General features: G+C 49.4%; 1 protein-coding gene across 1 annotated transcript in view; it reads right to left on the bottom strand.

The window, feature by feature from the left end:
* Positions 1 to 985: 985 nt before the first annotated feature.
* The window catches only part of DCAF13 (DDB1 and CUL4 associated factor 13), a 30,900-nt gene continuing 16,886 nt past the window's right edge, over positions 986 to 14,999 (bottom strand). The window contains exons 9-11 of the mRNA XM_040432012.1: positions 6,250 to 6,385; positions 1,554 to 1,717; positions 986 to 1,253 (exon numbers count right to left, since the gene is read on the bottom strand). Of these exons, the coding sequence (XP_040287946.1) occupies positions 1,166 to 1,253; positions 1,554 to 1,717; positions 6,250 to 6,385 (388 nt within the window). The 3' untranslated portion in view covers positions 986 to 1,165. The remainder of the gene's footprint in view (positions 1,254 to 1,553; positions 1,718 to 6,249; positions 6,386 to 14,999) is intronic.

The following is a 14,999-nucleotide window of genomic DNA, read 5'->3' as shown; positions in this document are numbered from 1 at the left end:
AAACTGAATGCACAACCAGTAACTTCTGTTTTTTTGCAGACCCATTGAAATGAATGGTTCCGTATACAGTCCGCAAAAATAAATAAATAAACTGAAACGGACACGGAAAGAAAGTACGTTTGCGTGCATGAGCTCTTATCCAGCAAAAAAAACTGAAATCCTCACAACAGTTATGTGGATGGAAAATTAAAAAAGTTATGACTCTCGGAAGGTGTGGAGGTAAAAACATAACGACCCATACAATAAAATGATTACATTTCTATCCTGTAGAGTTAGCAGCTTAAAAAATAAAATAAAGAAAAACCCTAAAATTGCTGTTTTTTGTTCATTCCACCACACCACCCAAACAGCTCAAAATGTACCCCAAAATGGCACAGATCAAAATTGTCACTAGTCCTGGAAAAAAACAATCCTTGTGGACATGGTCTGTTTTTTTTTTTATGCACCTAGCTCGCAAAGGAGATGTGGCAGAAAATGCAACATTCTGCACAAAAACCACAAGACCATTCTGGCAAAGTTGGTAAAAAAATTAGAGAAAAGGGTCTCTCCTTGCACCACATTTATCATCCAGCCTAAGCCCCTGTGAGAAATCTGGTGCGGGTCTAGACAATCAGACTAAAGAACACCGTCTACATGGCTTGCAAATCTGCACCACTGACTTCTGTGAGTGTTGTGGGCATGCTCTGTAACCTGTGCAGAGGTCATTATGCAGGGAGGGAGAGGAGCTGAGCTGTGACCATCACCTATTGTGAACGGTGGATTCTGTGTTATCTTTTTATATAGTTGCTATATGTCATTGTAATTCTGCAGTTGTTAATGAAATGGGAGTTGAAAATTGACACAGACCAGGCAGGGTCAATCTAATTTTACTGGCCAGAGTGAAAACACCAAGATGCGTTAAACAGTACGGTCTTGTTCTGATGACACATTCCCTTTAAGAAAACTAGTACAAGACCCGAAGCTTTGGCCTAAATTAAAAAGATGGATGATAATTTAGTTAATATACTTTTTATTTGAAGATGCTGCTTCCAAAAAAGCATCAACGGGTACCAAAAACTTCCCATGAGTTCACTTCCTGCTAATCCCATAAATACAGGGATATTCCTGGTGCCATAATACAAAGTCTGGGATAGGAGAACTGTACAACTTCTCAAGAGGACAGGTTTCATTCCAGTACTGCCACCACATGCTTCTTCTTCTCTGGTATGATGGGCACCGTGCCCTTTTTGCTGTGTTTGCGCCGATTCAAATCCCTGGGGAAAAAAAAAAATTACAAAAATGAATAAAATGAAAGGAGTTTCATCTCATGTCATAGATATAGTTTTCTAGAAGGATCAAATATCATCAACTAAATAGTTTAAGGGGTTGGGCCAAGTATTAAAGCTATCCCCGGGATAACTAACTGATCGCAGGAGGTCTGACTGCTAGGACCCCCACTGATCCAGAGAATAGGGGTCCTATATTTCAGTCCTGAAAGAGTGGCCCCCGCAGTATTCGGCCACCACTGCTGATCCACACATCTCACAGTATGTGGCGACACAGAGAGTACATACTTCTTGCGGCGAGCTTCCTTCATGACGCGCTGCTCGTGTATCTGGCTGTATATGGGCCTGGGGAGGTGTCTGTGGCGGGAGATTCTCCTGATCTGGGGGTGATGCTTGAATTTTTCCTTCAGTTTCTGGTTGTAGTTCTCTGCAGCCCTCTCTCGTGGTGATAACTGAAAGAGAATAACACAAGTGTCACACAGAGTACCGACACATGAAGAGGGACCCGACGTCAGGTCCCCGCTACTAAAGGAAAATATATGTCCACTACTGACCTAAAGGGAAAATCAGGACTAGACGCCTGCAGAGGGAACAGAACTAGAACACCGTCAAACAAGACTTTCTGGAGCCGACCCTGCAGCCACATTTAGGGTATATTTAGCAGATTTTTTTACAGTGAAAAACTACAAGTGTCAAATACGAAACAACCCAAAATAAGCGCTAAAATATACTACATTTCACTAGCACTGTACTGTAAATCTGCACCAAAAATACGGGACAAATGCACCATGTCTGTATCCTTAGGCGACATTTACATGACGGATGTTAAATACGGATAAACGGTCAGTTTTTCATCGCCGTTTTGAGTCAAAAACTGATCAATTTAATTGTTTTTTTTAAACCTTCACCCAGTGCCCCCGGTATATAAAATGCCACCGCAGTGCCCCCGGTATATAAAATGCCACCGCAGTGCCCCCGGTATATAAAATGCCACCGCAGTGCCCCCGGTATATAAAATGCCACCGCAGTGCCCCCGGTATATAAAATGCCACCGCAGTGCCCCCGGTATATAAAATGCCACCGCAGTGCCCCCGGTATATAAAATGCCACCGCAGTGCCCCCAGTATATAAAATGCCACCGCAGTGCCCCCGGTATATAAAATGCCACCACAGTGCACTCGTATATAAAATGCAGCCATAGTGCACCTGTATATAAAATGTGCTGATATATATAATGCCCACATACCCAACCCCACCCATGATAGTGCCAGGAAATTAAAATAAAATGCTCCCCTTAACACAGGCAATCCTGGTAACATGCACTCGGCACTAGATCCAACAGGACCTGATGCTCCCAGCATCATGATGTCACAACGCTAGCAGTGTCAGGTCCTGCTGCCTCCAGTGCAGAGCAAGTGTTCCCTCGTGTGTAAGTGGATGAGGGATTGATTTACATCTTTTTTTTTTTTTTTTACTGGTCGTTAGATGGGTGCACTCCTGTCTAAACAGCTGTTAAAAACAGGTATATTGATTTTAATGGGGTCCGAAGGCAAAAATAGGATATACCGGTATTTCCTATTTTTTGACGGCCGCTACTTACTGGCTGTTAAAACAAAAGAAAAGAAATAATAAAACCACATCCATGTGAAAAACCCCATAGACTTTCAAAGTTTTAGAAAACGGGCGTGTGTAAATGTACCCTTAGGACGGCACTGTGTTTTGGCACTGGAGCTTCACTGCACTGGGATCCTTGGTTTGAAACCTGACCACCTCTGCATGGAGTTTCTATCTTTGTCCTGTTTCTTCAGGTTTTTCAGTTTCTTCTCACACTCCAAAATAAGATGCACAGTAAAAGACGGCAAACCATTACGCCAGAGTCATAGCCGCTGCAAAACATCGACTGGTGTGCCGAGCGTAGGCCACCTTTCTGAAGGCATGCTCCAGGCACAGCATCCCCGCTCCCCACCACATCGGATTTAAAAGAAAAAAGTATAAAGTCCGTCCAACAAAAAAAAAACTAAATATCAGATCATTCTTGATCGGACAGCGGTGGCGACATCTTTGCCCTCTCCCATAGACTGGTGATGGTCACCTCCCTGAACAGGTCTCGTGTTTTTTCCATGGTGCAGCAGGTTGTCAGCAGTCTGCGAGCGAGGCTTTTATTCTAATTAAAAGCAATGATTTTCTGTAATTTAATTGAAGAACAGTAAAGTGATGTTGCTGATTTGGTACAAACTAAACAGTTTAGTGGAACAAAACCTGTGTCTGCACAGTACATTACCGGGGGACGCAGAAAAACAGCACATTTAACCCTTTCAGCAAGGGTTAGGACTGAGAAACAGCACATTTAACCCTTTCAGCAAGGGTTAGGCCTGAGCTTTGACTGGAAGATGTCAAAATAAAATAAAAAGGCACAGCAGACATTAAAAGGGCATCTGTCAGCAGTTTTGTACCTATGACACTGGCTGACCTGTTGCATGTGCGCTTGGCAGCTGAAGGCATCTGTGTTGGACCCATGTTCATATGTGTCCGCATTGCTGGGAAATAGGATGTTTTATTATATGCAAATGAACCTCTAGGAGCAACAGGGGCGTTGTCATTACTCCTAGAGGCTCTGCTCTCTGAAGCTGCTGCGCCTTCTGCAGAGAGAGCAGAGCCTCTAGGTGTAACGGCAACGCCCCCATTGCTCCTAGAGGCTCATTTGCATATCATAAAACATCACTTATTTCTTATCAAATATTATTTATTATTAAATATTAAAACATCATATTTCTTAGCAATGCAGGCACATATGAATATGGGACCAACACAGATGCCTTCAGCTGCCAAGTGCACATGTAACAGGTCAGCCGGTGTCATAGGTACAAATCTACAAAAAGGCAGGTATCCATGTGACGGATATCAGTGATAACAGAAACCGTGATGCAAAATGCGAATGACGTCCGCATGCCATCCGTGTTGCATCAGTTTTTTTTTTTACAGATCCACTAAAACAATGCCTATCCTGATCCGCAAAACGTACAAGAATAGGACATGTTCTATTCTGCCTTATTCTGACACGGTCCGCAGGTGCCACGTTGCCTTGTATAAAGCCCTGTATGGTGCCATATTAAACCTGGAGGGATTCAGCCTCATTCTTTACTGTAAACTCTATGGAATTCAAGGTGACGTTAAGAGAATGGAAAGAGGTCACCGTCTCCACTGAGCAGTAAGTGAAGAAAACAATCCTCCCCCCCCCCACCCCACCCTGGACCCCTGCGGACCTCTCAGTCATTAAACGACTACAAAGTAGCGCTCTCCTGGCGATTTGCATTGGACGCATGCTAGGAGGTAAACAAATTAGGATTCAATTAATTGTGTTTTCTCGTTAAAGTGTTGAGCAATGACCTGAACGCTGAAAGTTAAATAAGCAACGGGGCCATTTACAGGAGTCCTGATGTCCCCTGCGGCAGTGCAAGGCTGGAGAGCGCCTCCATGTGGTCAACGGCTGGACGGATTCACTCGGAACGACGCTGGTAGTAGCAATTTGCATAAGACAAAAACACATACTAAATTATTCATGGGCGTGATGTTTACTTGCTCTTGCGGCTTGCCGAACCAGGAACAGACATTGGTAAACGTATTTGCAGCACAATTTCTGGCACCGTAATGGACTTGGAGAGGGTGAAGGTAGGGGGTTGCTTAAGTATATAACAAAGTGGCGCGGGTGCTGCTCCTTCCTATGCAAGACTTCAAAACTGCCGTATGTTCGGTCTACATCCCATCTACGTTTTTTTTTGCAGATCAGATGCGGAGCCATTCATCTCAACGGGACCATAAAAGATGCGGACAGCACACTGTGTGCTGTCCTTATCCGTATGTCCGTTCCACTGCCCCGCAAAAAAAAATTGGTTAAAATGTCCAGCAAGGTTAGGACATTTCTGCAGCCAGAAAAAAAAAAAATGGTGGCAGGCTCCCAGACTGGATCCGTCATTGGCCGACTGCAAAAGTATATACAGCCCTTAAACACAGAATGTTGTAGAATTCCTCATGTACTCTATTATTCCTCCTGGAAGTGTATGATCAATTGACCTCTAGTCAAAAGCATGTGTCCTTACATAGTCTGACACTGCCAGCACTGCGAAAACATGCACTCATTAACATCCATCGGTCATTTCATAATCTGTTTAAATCAACTGATGAGAAACCCACTACAGACTCACACGGCTGGGGCTACAGATGCATCTCCGTCGCTTGACCGCCCGGTTTCCACCATGTCGGACAGTATCCTCACTAGCTTTCCTAGCCATTGGATGATCACAAAGGGGCAGGACATTGCTAGATGTGTCTTGTAACTAGACGTGCACCTGTCCTTGCCCAGCCGTGATCCACACTGTATAAGGGAAAACTGTATTAGGGTCACACGTCTATTTCTCAGTCCGCATCCGCTCCGCAATTTTGCAAAACAGGTGCTGACCCATTCATTTCAATGGGGTCCGCATCCATGTGCTGTCCGCATCCGTAGTTGCGTTCTGCGGCCCTGCAAAAAAGATAGAACATGTCCTATTCTTGTCTGCATTTGCAGACAAGTATAGGCATTTCTATCGTAGTGCCGGCCATGTGCGGTCCACAAAATGCGGAATGCGGCCGGTATCCGTGTTTTGAGGATCTGCAAAACACTTATGGACGTCTGAATGGAACCTAACCTAACAGTTCATTATACAAGGACTTTACTTTTACTTGGTGAAACCAGGACACCCCTTTCAAACGTTAGTGCCTGCACATGTGACAGTAAGCTAAGGAATAATAAAAAGGAGAGCAGTGAAGGTGCTGCTGAGTGAGTCACTGACCTGAGAGCGCGACGCTGTGCGGCATGAGTCAGGCGGTGGTGTGATTCACATTTCTATTACTGGGCTTTGCTGTATAATCTGCCCATAGGTGCACTGAAGGGACACTGCAGCTGCATATAATGTATTGCTCTCTAGGACAATGCTGGCGATCTTACCAGGCCAAGTTTCTCGGAGGCGTTTGCTTTCCAAATACGGATGTTCATTTCGTCCGAGCCGCAGAGAATGTACTTGTTGTCGGAAGACCACCGGACACAGGTGACGTGCTGCATCCTCTTTGTGTGATACACTTCCCTGTGATGGATAGCACAGTTCAGGGTTAGATCTCTGGAAAATCATTCATGAACATACAATACATGACTTACCGCAACTGTGCTCCGTAGCAAATAAGTCACAGTTATAGCTATCTACGGGAAAGCCAAGAGTACTGCCATTACAGCTCCAACAGAGGGTAGATATATATGTATAAATATATGGCAGCCTCACGTAGAGAAAGTTAATACAAGGCACTTATTAATGTATTGCAGCTGGATTCATTTTTTCATCATATTGTACACTGCTTGTTTCCATGGTTACGACCACTCTGCAATCCACCAGCGGTGGTCGTGCTTACACACCACAGGATAAATGCCACTTGCTGGAGCGAGACAACCCCTTTAATATATGGTTAGCCAAAGTCTGCTAGAACTGTTGCTTTTTACCAGTTCTGGCGGAAAGATGACACTCTATGCAAGAGGTCCCTCTTAGGGTCCATTCACACGTCTGTAAAATGGGTCCGCATCCGTTCTGCAATTTTGCGTAACAGGTGCGGACCCATTCATTTTCAATGGGGCCAGAACGTGCTGTCCGCATCCGCACTTCCGTGTCCTATTGCGGACAAGAAAAGGCATTTTCTATGAGAGTGCCGGCGATGTGCGGTCCGCAAAATGCGGAATGCACATTGCCGGTGTCTATGTTTTGCGGATCCGCAAAATCACATACGGACGTGTAAATGGACCCTTATTCCCTTCATATGCTCAGATAAAGTACGGTAAATAACCAAGGGCTATCCGGATGTTTCTATGAAGAATTTCCTCATGTCAAGATTGCTGAAGACTGGACTGGTATGCTTGAAAAGGAGATTTTTTGTGAAACTCACCTGTAAAATCTTTCTCGTCTTTTCCATTGGGGGACACAGACCATGGGTATAGCCTAGGTCATTACTAGGAGGAGACACTATGCAAATAGAAAAAGAAAGAAAGCTCCTCCTCCCTGGGCTATACCCCCATGTTCCACCGGGAGGACCCAGTGCGTGCAAAAGCAGGAGAAGGAGACCAAAGCCATATAGAGACCAGAACAACGGAATACCGCCATCGGACCGAAAACCTTCAGGACCCGAAGAACTAAACCAACCCTTCCTACAACAGGTAAGAATGGGAGGGAGCTGTGTCCCCCAATGGAAAAGACGAGAAAAAGATTTTACAGTTGAGTTTCACAAAAAAAAAATCTCCTTTTCTCGCACATTCCATTGGGGGACACAGACCATGGGACGTCCTAGAGCAGTCCATGGGGTGGGAAAAACCTGCACCTCCAGGAGAAAAACGCCCAGCGGTCAAACAGGAACCACCGCCTGCAATACTTTGCGCCCAAGGACAGCATCAGCCGATGCCAAAGAGTGCAACTGGTAAAACTTTGTAAAGGTATGCAAGGAAGACCAGGTGGCCACCTTACAAAGTTGAGATGCCGAGGCGCGATTACACCTATCCCAGGTGGAGTGCGCGGTAACCCCGGCTGGGGGAACCCTGCCACGGGCACGATAAGCCGTGGCAATAGCCGACCGAATCCATCGGGCTACCGAGAGCTTGGAAGCCGTCAGACCTTTACGAGGCCCTTCCGGAATCACGAAAAGGGAATCCGTACGGCGGAAAGAGGCAGTCACCGACAGGTACACACGCAGAGCCCGGACAACGTCCAGGGAATGGAGAGCGAGCTCCTTGCGGTTCGCCGGAGATGGACAAAAAGAGGGCAGGACTAGATCTTCATTAAGGTGGAAAGCGGAGACCACCTTGGGCAAAAATGAAGGGACTGGGCGCAGCACCGCCTTATCCTGATGGAAGACCAAAAAGGGCTCCCTACAGGAAAGCGTGGCCAGCTCCGATACCCTCCTGATCGAGGTGATCGCCACCAAAAAGACCACCTTCCAGGTGAAAAGATTCAAAGAAACCTCCCTCAAAGGTTCAAAGGGAGCCGTCTGGAGGGAAGACAGAACCAAGTTCAAGTCCCAGGGGGGCAGGGGAGGAACCGAATGCACCAACCCTTGTAGGAAGGACCTCACTGGACCGAGCAGAGCCAGGGATCGCTGAAAGAAAATGGCCAGAGCAGAGACCTGACCCTTCAGAGAGCTCAAGGACATTCCCATCTCAAGACCCGACTGGAGAAAGGAGAGGACCACCGGAACCGAGAAACGAAGGCAAGAAAGGCCTTCCAGGTACGATAGTATATCCGGGATGAAACTGGTTTTCTGGCCTTGATCCTGGTCTTCACCAGAGTCCGAGAAGCCCCTCTTCTTCAGGATGGCGGTCTCAACAGCCACACCGTTAAACGCAGTGACCGTAAATTCTGGTGGAAGAGCGGTCCTTGAGACAGTAGGTCCTCCCTGAGAGGAAAAGGCCACGGCACGTCTGCCAGCATCCGAGTGACGTCCGAGAACCAGACGCGGCCAATCGGGGGCGATGAGAATGGTCGGAATCCCTTCCAACGTGATCTTGCGAAGGACCTTCGGTAGTAGAGGCAGAGGTGGAAAGACAAAGGAGAGGGAAGCCTCGCCACGGAGACACCAGCGCGTCCACCCCGTACGCCTCCGGGTCGCGAGCATGGGCCAGAAACGTGGGAACCTTGTTGTTGAGCCTGACGCCATCAGGTCGACATCCGGCGGCCCCAACGGCGACAGATGTACTCGAAAACTTCCGGATTTAAGGACCACTCTCCTGGATCCACCGTGTTGCGGCTGAGAAAGTCTGCCTTCCAATTGTCGATCCCCGGGATGTACACTGCCGACAGTACTGGAACATGAGTCTCCGCCCACTGGAGGATCCTCTCCGCCTCCTGCATCACCGTCAGGCTGCGGGTCCCGCCCTGGTGGTTGTCGTAAGCCACGGCAGCGGCATTGTCCGACTGGACCCTTACCGGGAGACCTGCCAGGAGATGAGTCCAGTGAGAAAGGGAGAGGAAAATTGCTCTGAGCTCCAGCACGTTGATCGGAAGGCAGGCCTCCGCCGCCGACCAAAGTCCATGCACCGCCCGGGTCTGTAGAACACCACCCCAACCTAGGAGGCTGGCGTCGGTGGTGACGACTGTCCAGGAGAACGGAAGAAAGGACCTCCCTGAAATCAAGTTTTGGGGGGAAAGCCACCACAAGAGGTCCATCCGAACCCGAGGAGGCAGATGGACTCGAGAGGCCAGACCGTGCAACGTCCTGTCCCAAAAGGACAGAATCGCCCACTGTAGAGGCCGAGTGTGAAACTGGGCAAAAGGGACGGCCTCGAAGGAGGCCACCATCAGCCCCAGAACCCTCATGCACTCCCGGATGGAGAGGCGTTGAGAGCGCAGTAGGAGAGATACAGACTCCTGAATTCGAGAGGACTTGGAACTCGGCAGGAATATCCAAGCTGCCGTGGTGTCCAGAACAATCCCTAGGAAGGTCAACCTCTGTGAGGGGAGAAGAGATGACTTCTGGACATTGATCAGCCAGCCTAACTGGTCCAGAGTCTGAACAGTGATCCAGACGCTGTCCCTGGCCAGGGGAAGGGAGGAAGCCTTTATCAGTATGTCGTCCAGGTAGGGCAACAGAGATATGCCCCTGGTACGGAGGAGCGCCAAGATCTTCGTGAATACCCGAGGGGCAGTAGCCAGCCCAAAGGGCAGGGCGACAAACTGGTAATGCTGCCCGCTGACAGCGAAGCGCAGAAACCTGTGGTGAGATTCTGCTATAGGGACATGCAAATAGGAGTCTTGTATGTCTACCGACGCGAGGAATTCCCCTGGAAGAAGAGCAATAACGCATCGGAGGGACTCCATCCGGAACCTCCGGACCCGCAGAGACCTGTTTAACAGCTTCAGATCTAGAACAGGACACACCGATCCCTCCTTCTTCGGCACCACGAATAGGTTGGATTAGAAACCTGCGCCTTGCTTCTCCAAGGGGACTGGGATAATCACTCCCCTGTCCAAAAGGGAAGAGACCGCCTGCAAAAGAGCCGAAGCCCGGACCGGATCCCCGGAACCCGAGAAGAGAAGAAATGCTCCGGAGGCCTGGAAGCGAATTCTATTTTGCAACCAGATGTTACAATTTCCAGGGCCCAGGCGTCCTGGATATGATCTCTCCAAACTTGTTGAAAGGAGAGCAATCGGCCCCCCACCGTAAGAGGTGGGGGCGCCCCTTCAGGCGGAAGACTGCTTGGGAGCAGCAGGGAGGGCTGACTTTGGCCGCAGGCGCCAGGAAGGCTGGGGCTTAAAGGCAGGTTTCTTACGGGAGACCTAAGAGCCACCCGGGAAGGGGGCCGCCGTAGATCTGGAAGAGGAGAAGCGACGAAAGGACTGGTTCCTAGAACCGGAGGACCGACCTCCAAAAGGTGCGCTTGGATCTAGATTGGGGCAGGTTGGTACTCTTGCCCCCGTCGCGTCCGAGATGATCTCGTCCAGCTTAGCACCAAAAAGCCTGGAACCCGAAAAGGGGAGATTAGTGAGGGAACGCTTAGAGGAAGAGTCAGCGTCCCAAACTTTCAACCAGACTTCTCTACGCGGTGTGACCGAAAGGGCCGAGATACGCGCAAAGAGAATGCTAACATCAAAGGAAGCTTCACAGAGAAACTTCGTCGCCTGCGACATCTGGAGGACGAAATTCAAGGTGTGGGCAGAGGCATCCTGCTCCGCCAGGCCGGTACCCAGGCCGAGGCGAAAGCGGGCCGCAGGCCAGTGCCTGCCAGAGTGAAGATGGCTTTGGACAGAGAATCCAAACGCCTGTCCACTGCATCCCGTAGAGACGAACCGTCCAAGACAGGAATGGCTGTATTCTTAGCTAATCTGGCCACCGGCGGGTCAACCTTAGGAGGAGAAGACCACTGCTGCACATTTTATGCAGGAAATGGATAAAGAGTATCCATACGTTTCATGGCAGAAAAACGATGATTCGGGCAGTCCCAGGCCTTAGAGAGGACCTTGTCGAACTCGCCATGTATGGGGAATACAACAGTTTGAGGTTTCCTCGAGTGGAAAAGAGGGAATTCCTGGCTACCAGCGGAAGGAGATTCCCCCTGGATATCGAAAGTATCCCGGACCGCCGCCACCAAGTCTGCCACCATAGTGGACGGCTTGGGCGAGGGCTCCAGCTCTGTGTCCTCGTCAGAACTGGATCTCTCCCCTTCCGATCTATGATCTCTGCGAGGAGGGGAAGTGTCTGAACGGGCCTCTAGGCGAGGAGGGGAAGCAGAATCATCCGAGGAAGGATGCTGCTGTGTATGCTGCCTCTTAGTGGTTGAGCGTCCTCTGTGGGAACCACTGGGAAGCGGTATGGTGGTAGCCGCATGATCCGTAGACGCCATGCGTTCCATGAAGGCCATGGCGGCCCGAGAGACTTGGGCTAAGTCAGCGGCCGCCCTAGAAATGGCAGAGGCCCAAGCGGGCTCTGACAGGGCGGAGGGAGGACTGGGCTGAGTGAGAGGGGAAGGAGGGAGGAGAGGATGATCCTGTCCAGAAGCAAGGCAAGAGTCACAGGACCCAGAGACCAAAAGCGACAAGCCGCAAACTTTACATAGCCCCAGTGGGGCCGACTTGGATTTTTGTGAGGCCCCAGGTTTTGGCATGATGGCGGTAATCCTGCAATGGAAGGGGCGAGGGTCTCCTACTGTTCCTGCAGCACGCAACCGGGACAGAGTGGAGCCGGGAGCAGCCTAGAGCGCTGAGCCGGAAGTAGCAGAAGACAGAGCGCCGCCCACAAATCGCGTCAGGAGGCGCGAAACCCGTGCGCGGGAAATATGAAAATAAGAAGACGCGGCTGCCAGAAGGGTAAGAGGGTCCGCCCCCTAGACACCGCCGAGGGAAGCCGGGAAGTTGCCGCTTATGTAGCGATGCCCCAGACAGGTATCCTCTCCCCCTTCAAACCCCCCACCAAGCGGCCGTAGCGTCACACCGGGAGACGGGAGGCAGTGTACTTATCTGCGTCCTGTAGTCTTCGCCCTCAAATCCACACCAGCGGAGGTTGCCTCTCAGTCAGCTGGCACAAGGAGTGGCAGTGATCTGGAGGAGGGCAGGAAGGTGACCCCGAATCTGGTAGGCCGCCGGAGCTGCAGATCGAGCCCGGTTCCACAACTTCTGGTGGAGGGTGGGAGGTAGCCGGGGACGTCAATTCGACCCCGGCGCTTGCTCCACCAAGAGACCAGGGAAGCAGAATTGCGACCCTGCGTCCACTGCAGAAAAAAAATAAACGGGAGTAGAGAGAATGTCATCCTCCTTATCCGACACTAAGCAAGAACTGGGTCCTCCCGGTGGAACATGGGGGTATAGCCCAGGGAGGAGGAGCTTTCTTTTTCTATTTGCATAGTGTCTCCTCCTAGTAATGACCTAGGCTATACCCATGGTCTGTGTCCCCCAATGGAATGTGCGAGAAAATGAAAATTCCTGAAGTCACACACACAAGGGTGCAAGAAGCTGTAAGGGCTCATTCAGACGGCGGTATGCTGTCCGCAAAAATGCGGATCCAGATTTTTGCTGACAGCATACGGCCGTCTGAAAGAGCCCTAAGAATGTGACTATTTTGCAGAGAAGAAAATCCCATAGCATCACCATGTCTCTCCTTTGGCCAAAGTGTCTCACTTTGTAAATCAGTTAAACTGAAAGAAGATGCCGCTCAAAGGAAGAACCATAAATGACGTCCTGTTCATGTGCAATGCATACGCACAGTCCCAGCACACAACAGCTGGATTTGCGCTCATGCAGAGGAAAGAAGAGCAACACAAACAGCAAACTAAAAGAATTACTTATATACAAAGGGTGATTGGAAGGGCTGGAGAGGCGTGTGGAGCATGACACCGAGTCCCTGAACAGCGCCGTGCCTGCTAAAACTACTGACACCTCCCAGAACTTCAGTCCCTGAGGGACAACAAACGTGCCCCAGGGAAGCAGATACAGAGATAAAGACAATTTAACAATAAAAAGGTATGGACATACTCCTTAAACTAGGTCACAGTTTTTTTCCGGAAAACCACTTTAAAGCGTCTGTCACCAGGATCAACCCTATTAAACTAGACATACTGCCTGGTAGGTAGGGCTGAAACGATTACTCGTTTGAATCGAGTAATCCGACACAAAAAAATCCTCAATGCAAATTTTCTGCAGCGGTGATTTTTTGGTGTCATGTGACCACGGAGCGGTAGTGAAACGCTTGCTATTACTCACCGCTCCTTGGTCACCCTGCACTGTATCCTGACACATCGTCAGGTCATAGTGCACGCATGGAGAAGATGATGGAGCGGCTCCCCTACAGGAGAGGCAAGTATTTTATTTCACTGGCGCTGGGGACATGGCTAGGAGGGGGAGATGGTGGCACTGGGGGGCAAGCCGGTGGCACTGGGGGGCTGATGAGTTTTTATAAAGAAAAACATTCTTTTAATTCATTTTTTGTTATTAGAGTACTCGATTAATCATTGTATTAAAATCAATAGAATACTCGATTACAAAAATAGTCGATAGCTGCAGCCTTACTGGTGGGGCTCATCATGCTGATTGAAATAATACCTTGCTTTTGTCTGTATGCTAAACAGCGGCAGAAAAATCAGTTTTTATTCATATGCAAAAACGAATGTGACGCAAATTAGGTGGCTCAGGAGCTCTCACTAACAGCTCCTCAGCCTGCCATTAAAAACCGTTGGGCAGGCTGGCGGCTTCACTGAAGGCTTCTGCCGCCAGCCCGCACTTCCTTGACAAGACTGCACCAGGGATGGACGGGCTGGCGGCTTCACTTACGGTGTACTGCTGCCACCAGCCTGCACGTCCATCATACCTTTTCAAGGCTCTCCTGAACCCATCGTTGGGCGGAATGGAGGCTTCAATGAATACACTCTGCTGCCGCCAGCCCACACTTCATTAGTCCTGCTGATTGGTGGTGAGCGCACTGGTGCTGCTCACACCTCCACCAATCAGCTTCCTTCCAATTTCCCGCTGTACCAGCTCTGCTCCTGCTGTGTACAGCGGTTTTGTGGACCCAGTCCCCGGGTGAGTGAAGCTCAGGGCAATATAAAAATTACTGTAAATGTGCCATATATTACTATAACCCGTTTTATCCATAGTTAACCACCCATGTACTGCAGTATGAGTGGATTCCTATGGATGAGGGGGGTTATAGTCATATTTAATATAAACACATGCCAATTACAGAACAGTCCCTGGATAGTGTTTATATTTAATCTGACTATAACTCCCCTCATCCTTGAGAATACACCAATGTACAGTACATCAGTGTATTCTTTAGGATGATGGGGGTTATAAATCACATGGGCTTCACCCACAGATCCCCCGCGACAGGGCGTCACCCACAGTTCCCCCGCGACAGGGCGTCACCCACAGATCCCCCGCGACAGGGCGTCACCCACAGATCCCCCGCGACAGGGCGTCACCCACAGATCCCAATTAGTTCAAGACAGGTATCCTCTCTTGGCAGACGCTCCCTCACTCAGCAGAGCTGGAGAATGCAGAGTTGGAGCAGCGCAGACCAGGGAAGGGAGATCTGCCATCTGCTCAGTGTATAAATGAAAGCAACATGTGGTAAGAGAACCCCTTTGTGCTGCAGGAGATTAACCCTTTAGGTGGGAGGGCTCTGGTTACTGACACTTTTGGGGGGCTATTGTTACTGGCTAGTGAGGGCAGGCGGGATTAG

The sequence above is a fragment of the Bufo bufo genome, chromosome 5 (genome assembly GCF_905171765.1).
Source record: "Bufo bufo chromosome 5, aBufBuf1.1, whole genome shotgun sequence".
NCBI lineage: Eukaryota > Metazoa > Chordata > Amphibia > Anura > Bufonidae > Bufo > Bufo bufo.
Note: the sequence above shows the minus strand (reverse complement) of the source record. Positions and strands in the feature narration are given on the sequence as shown.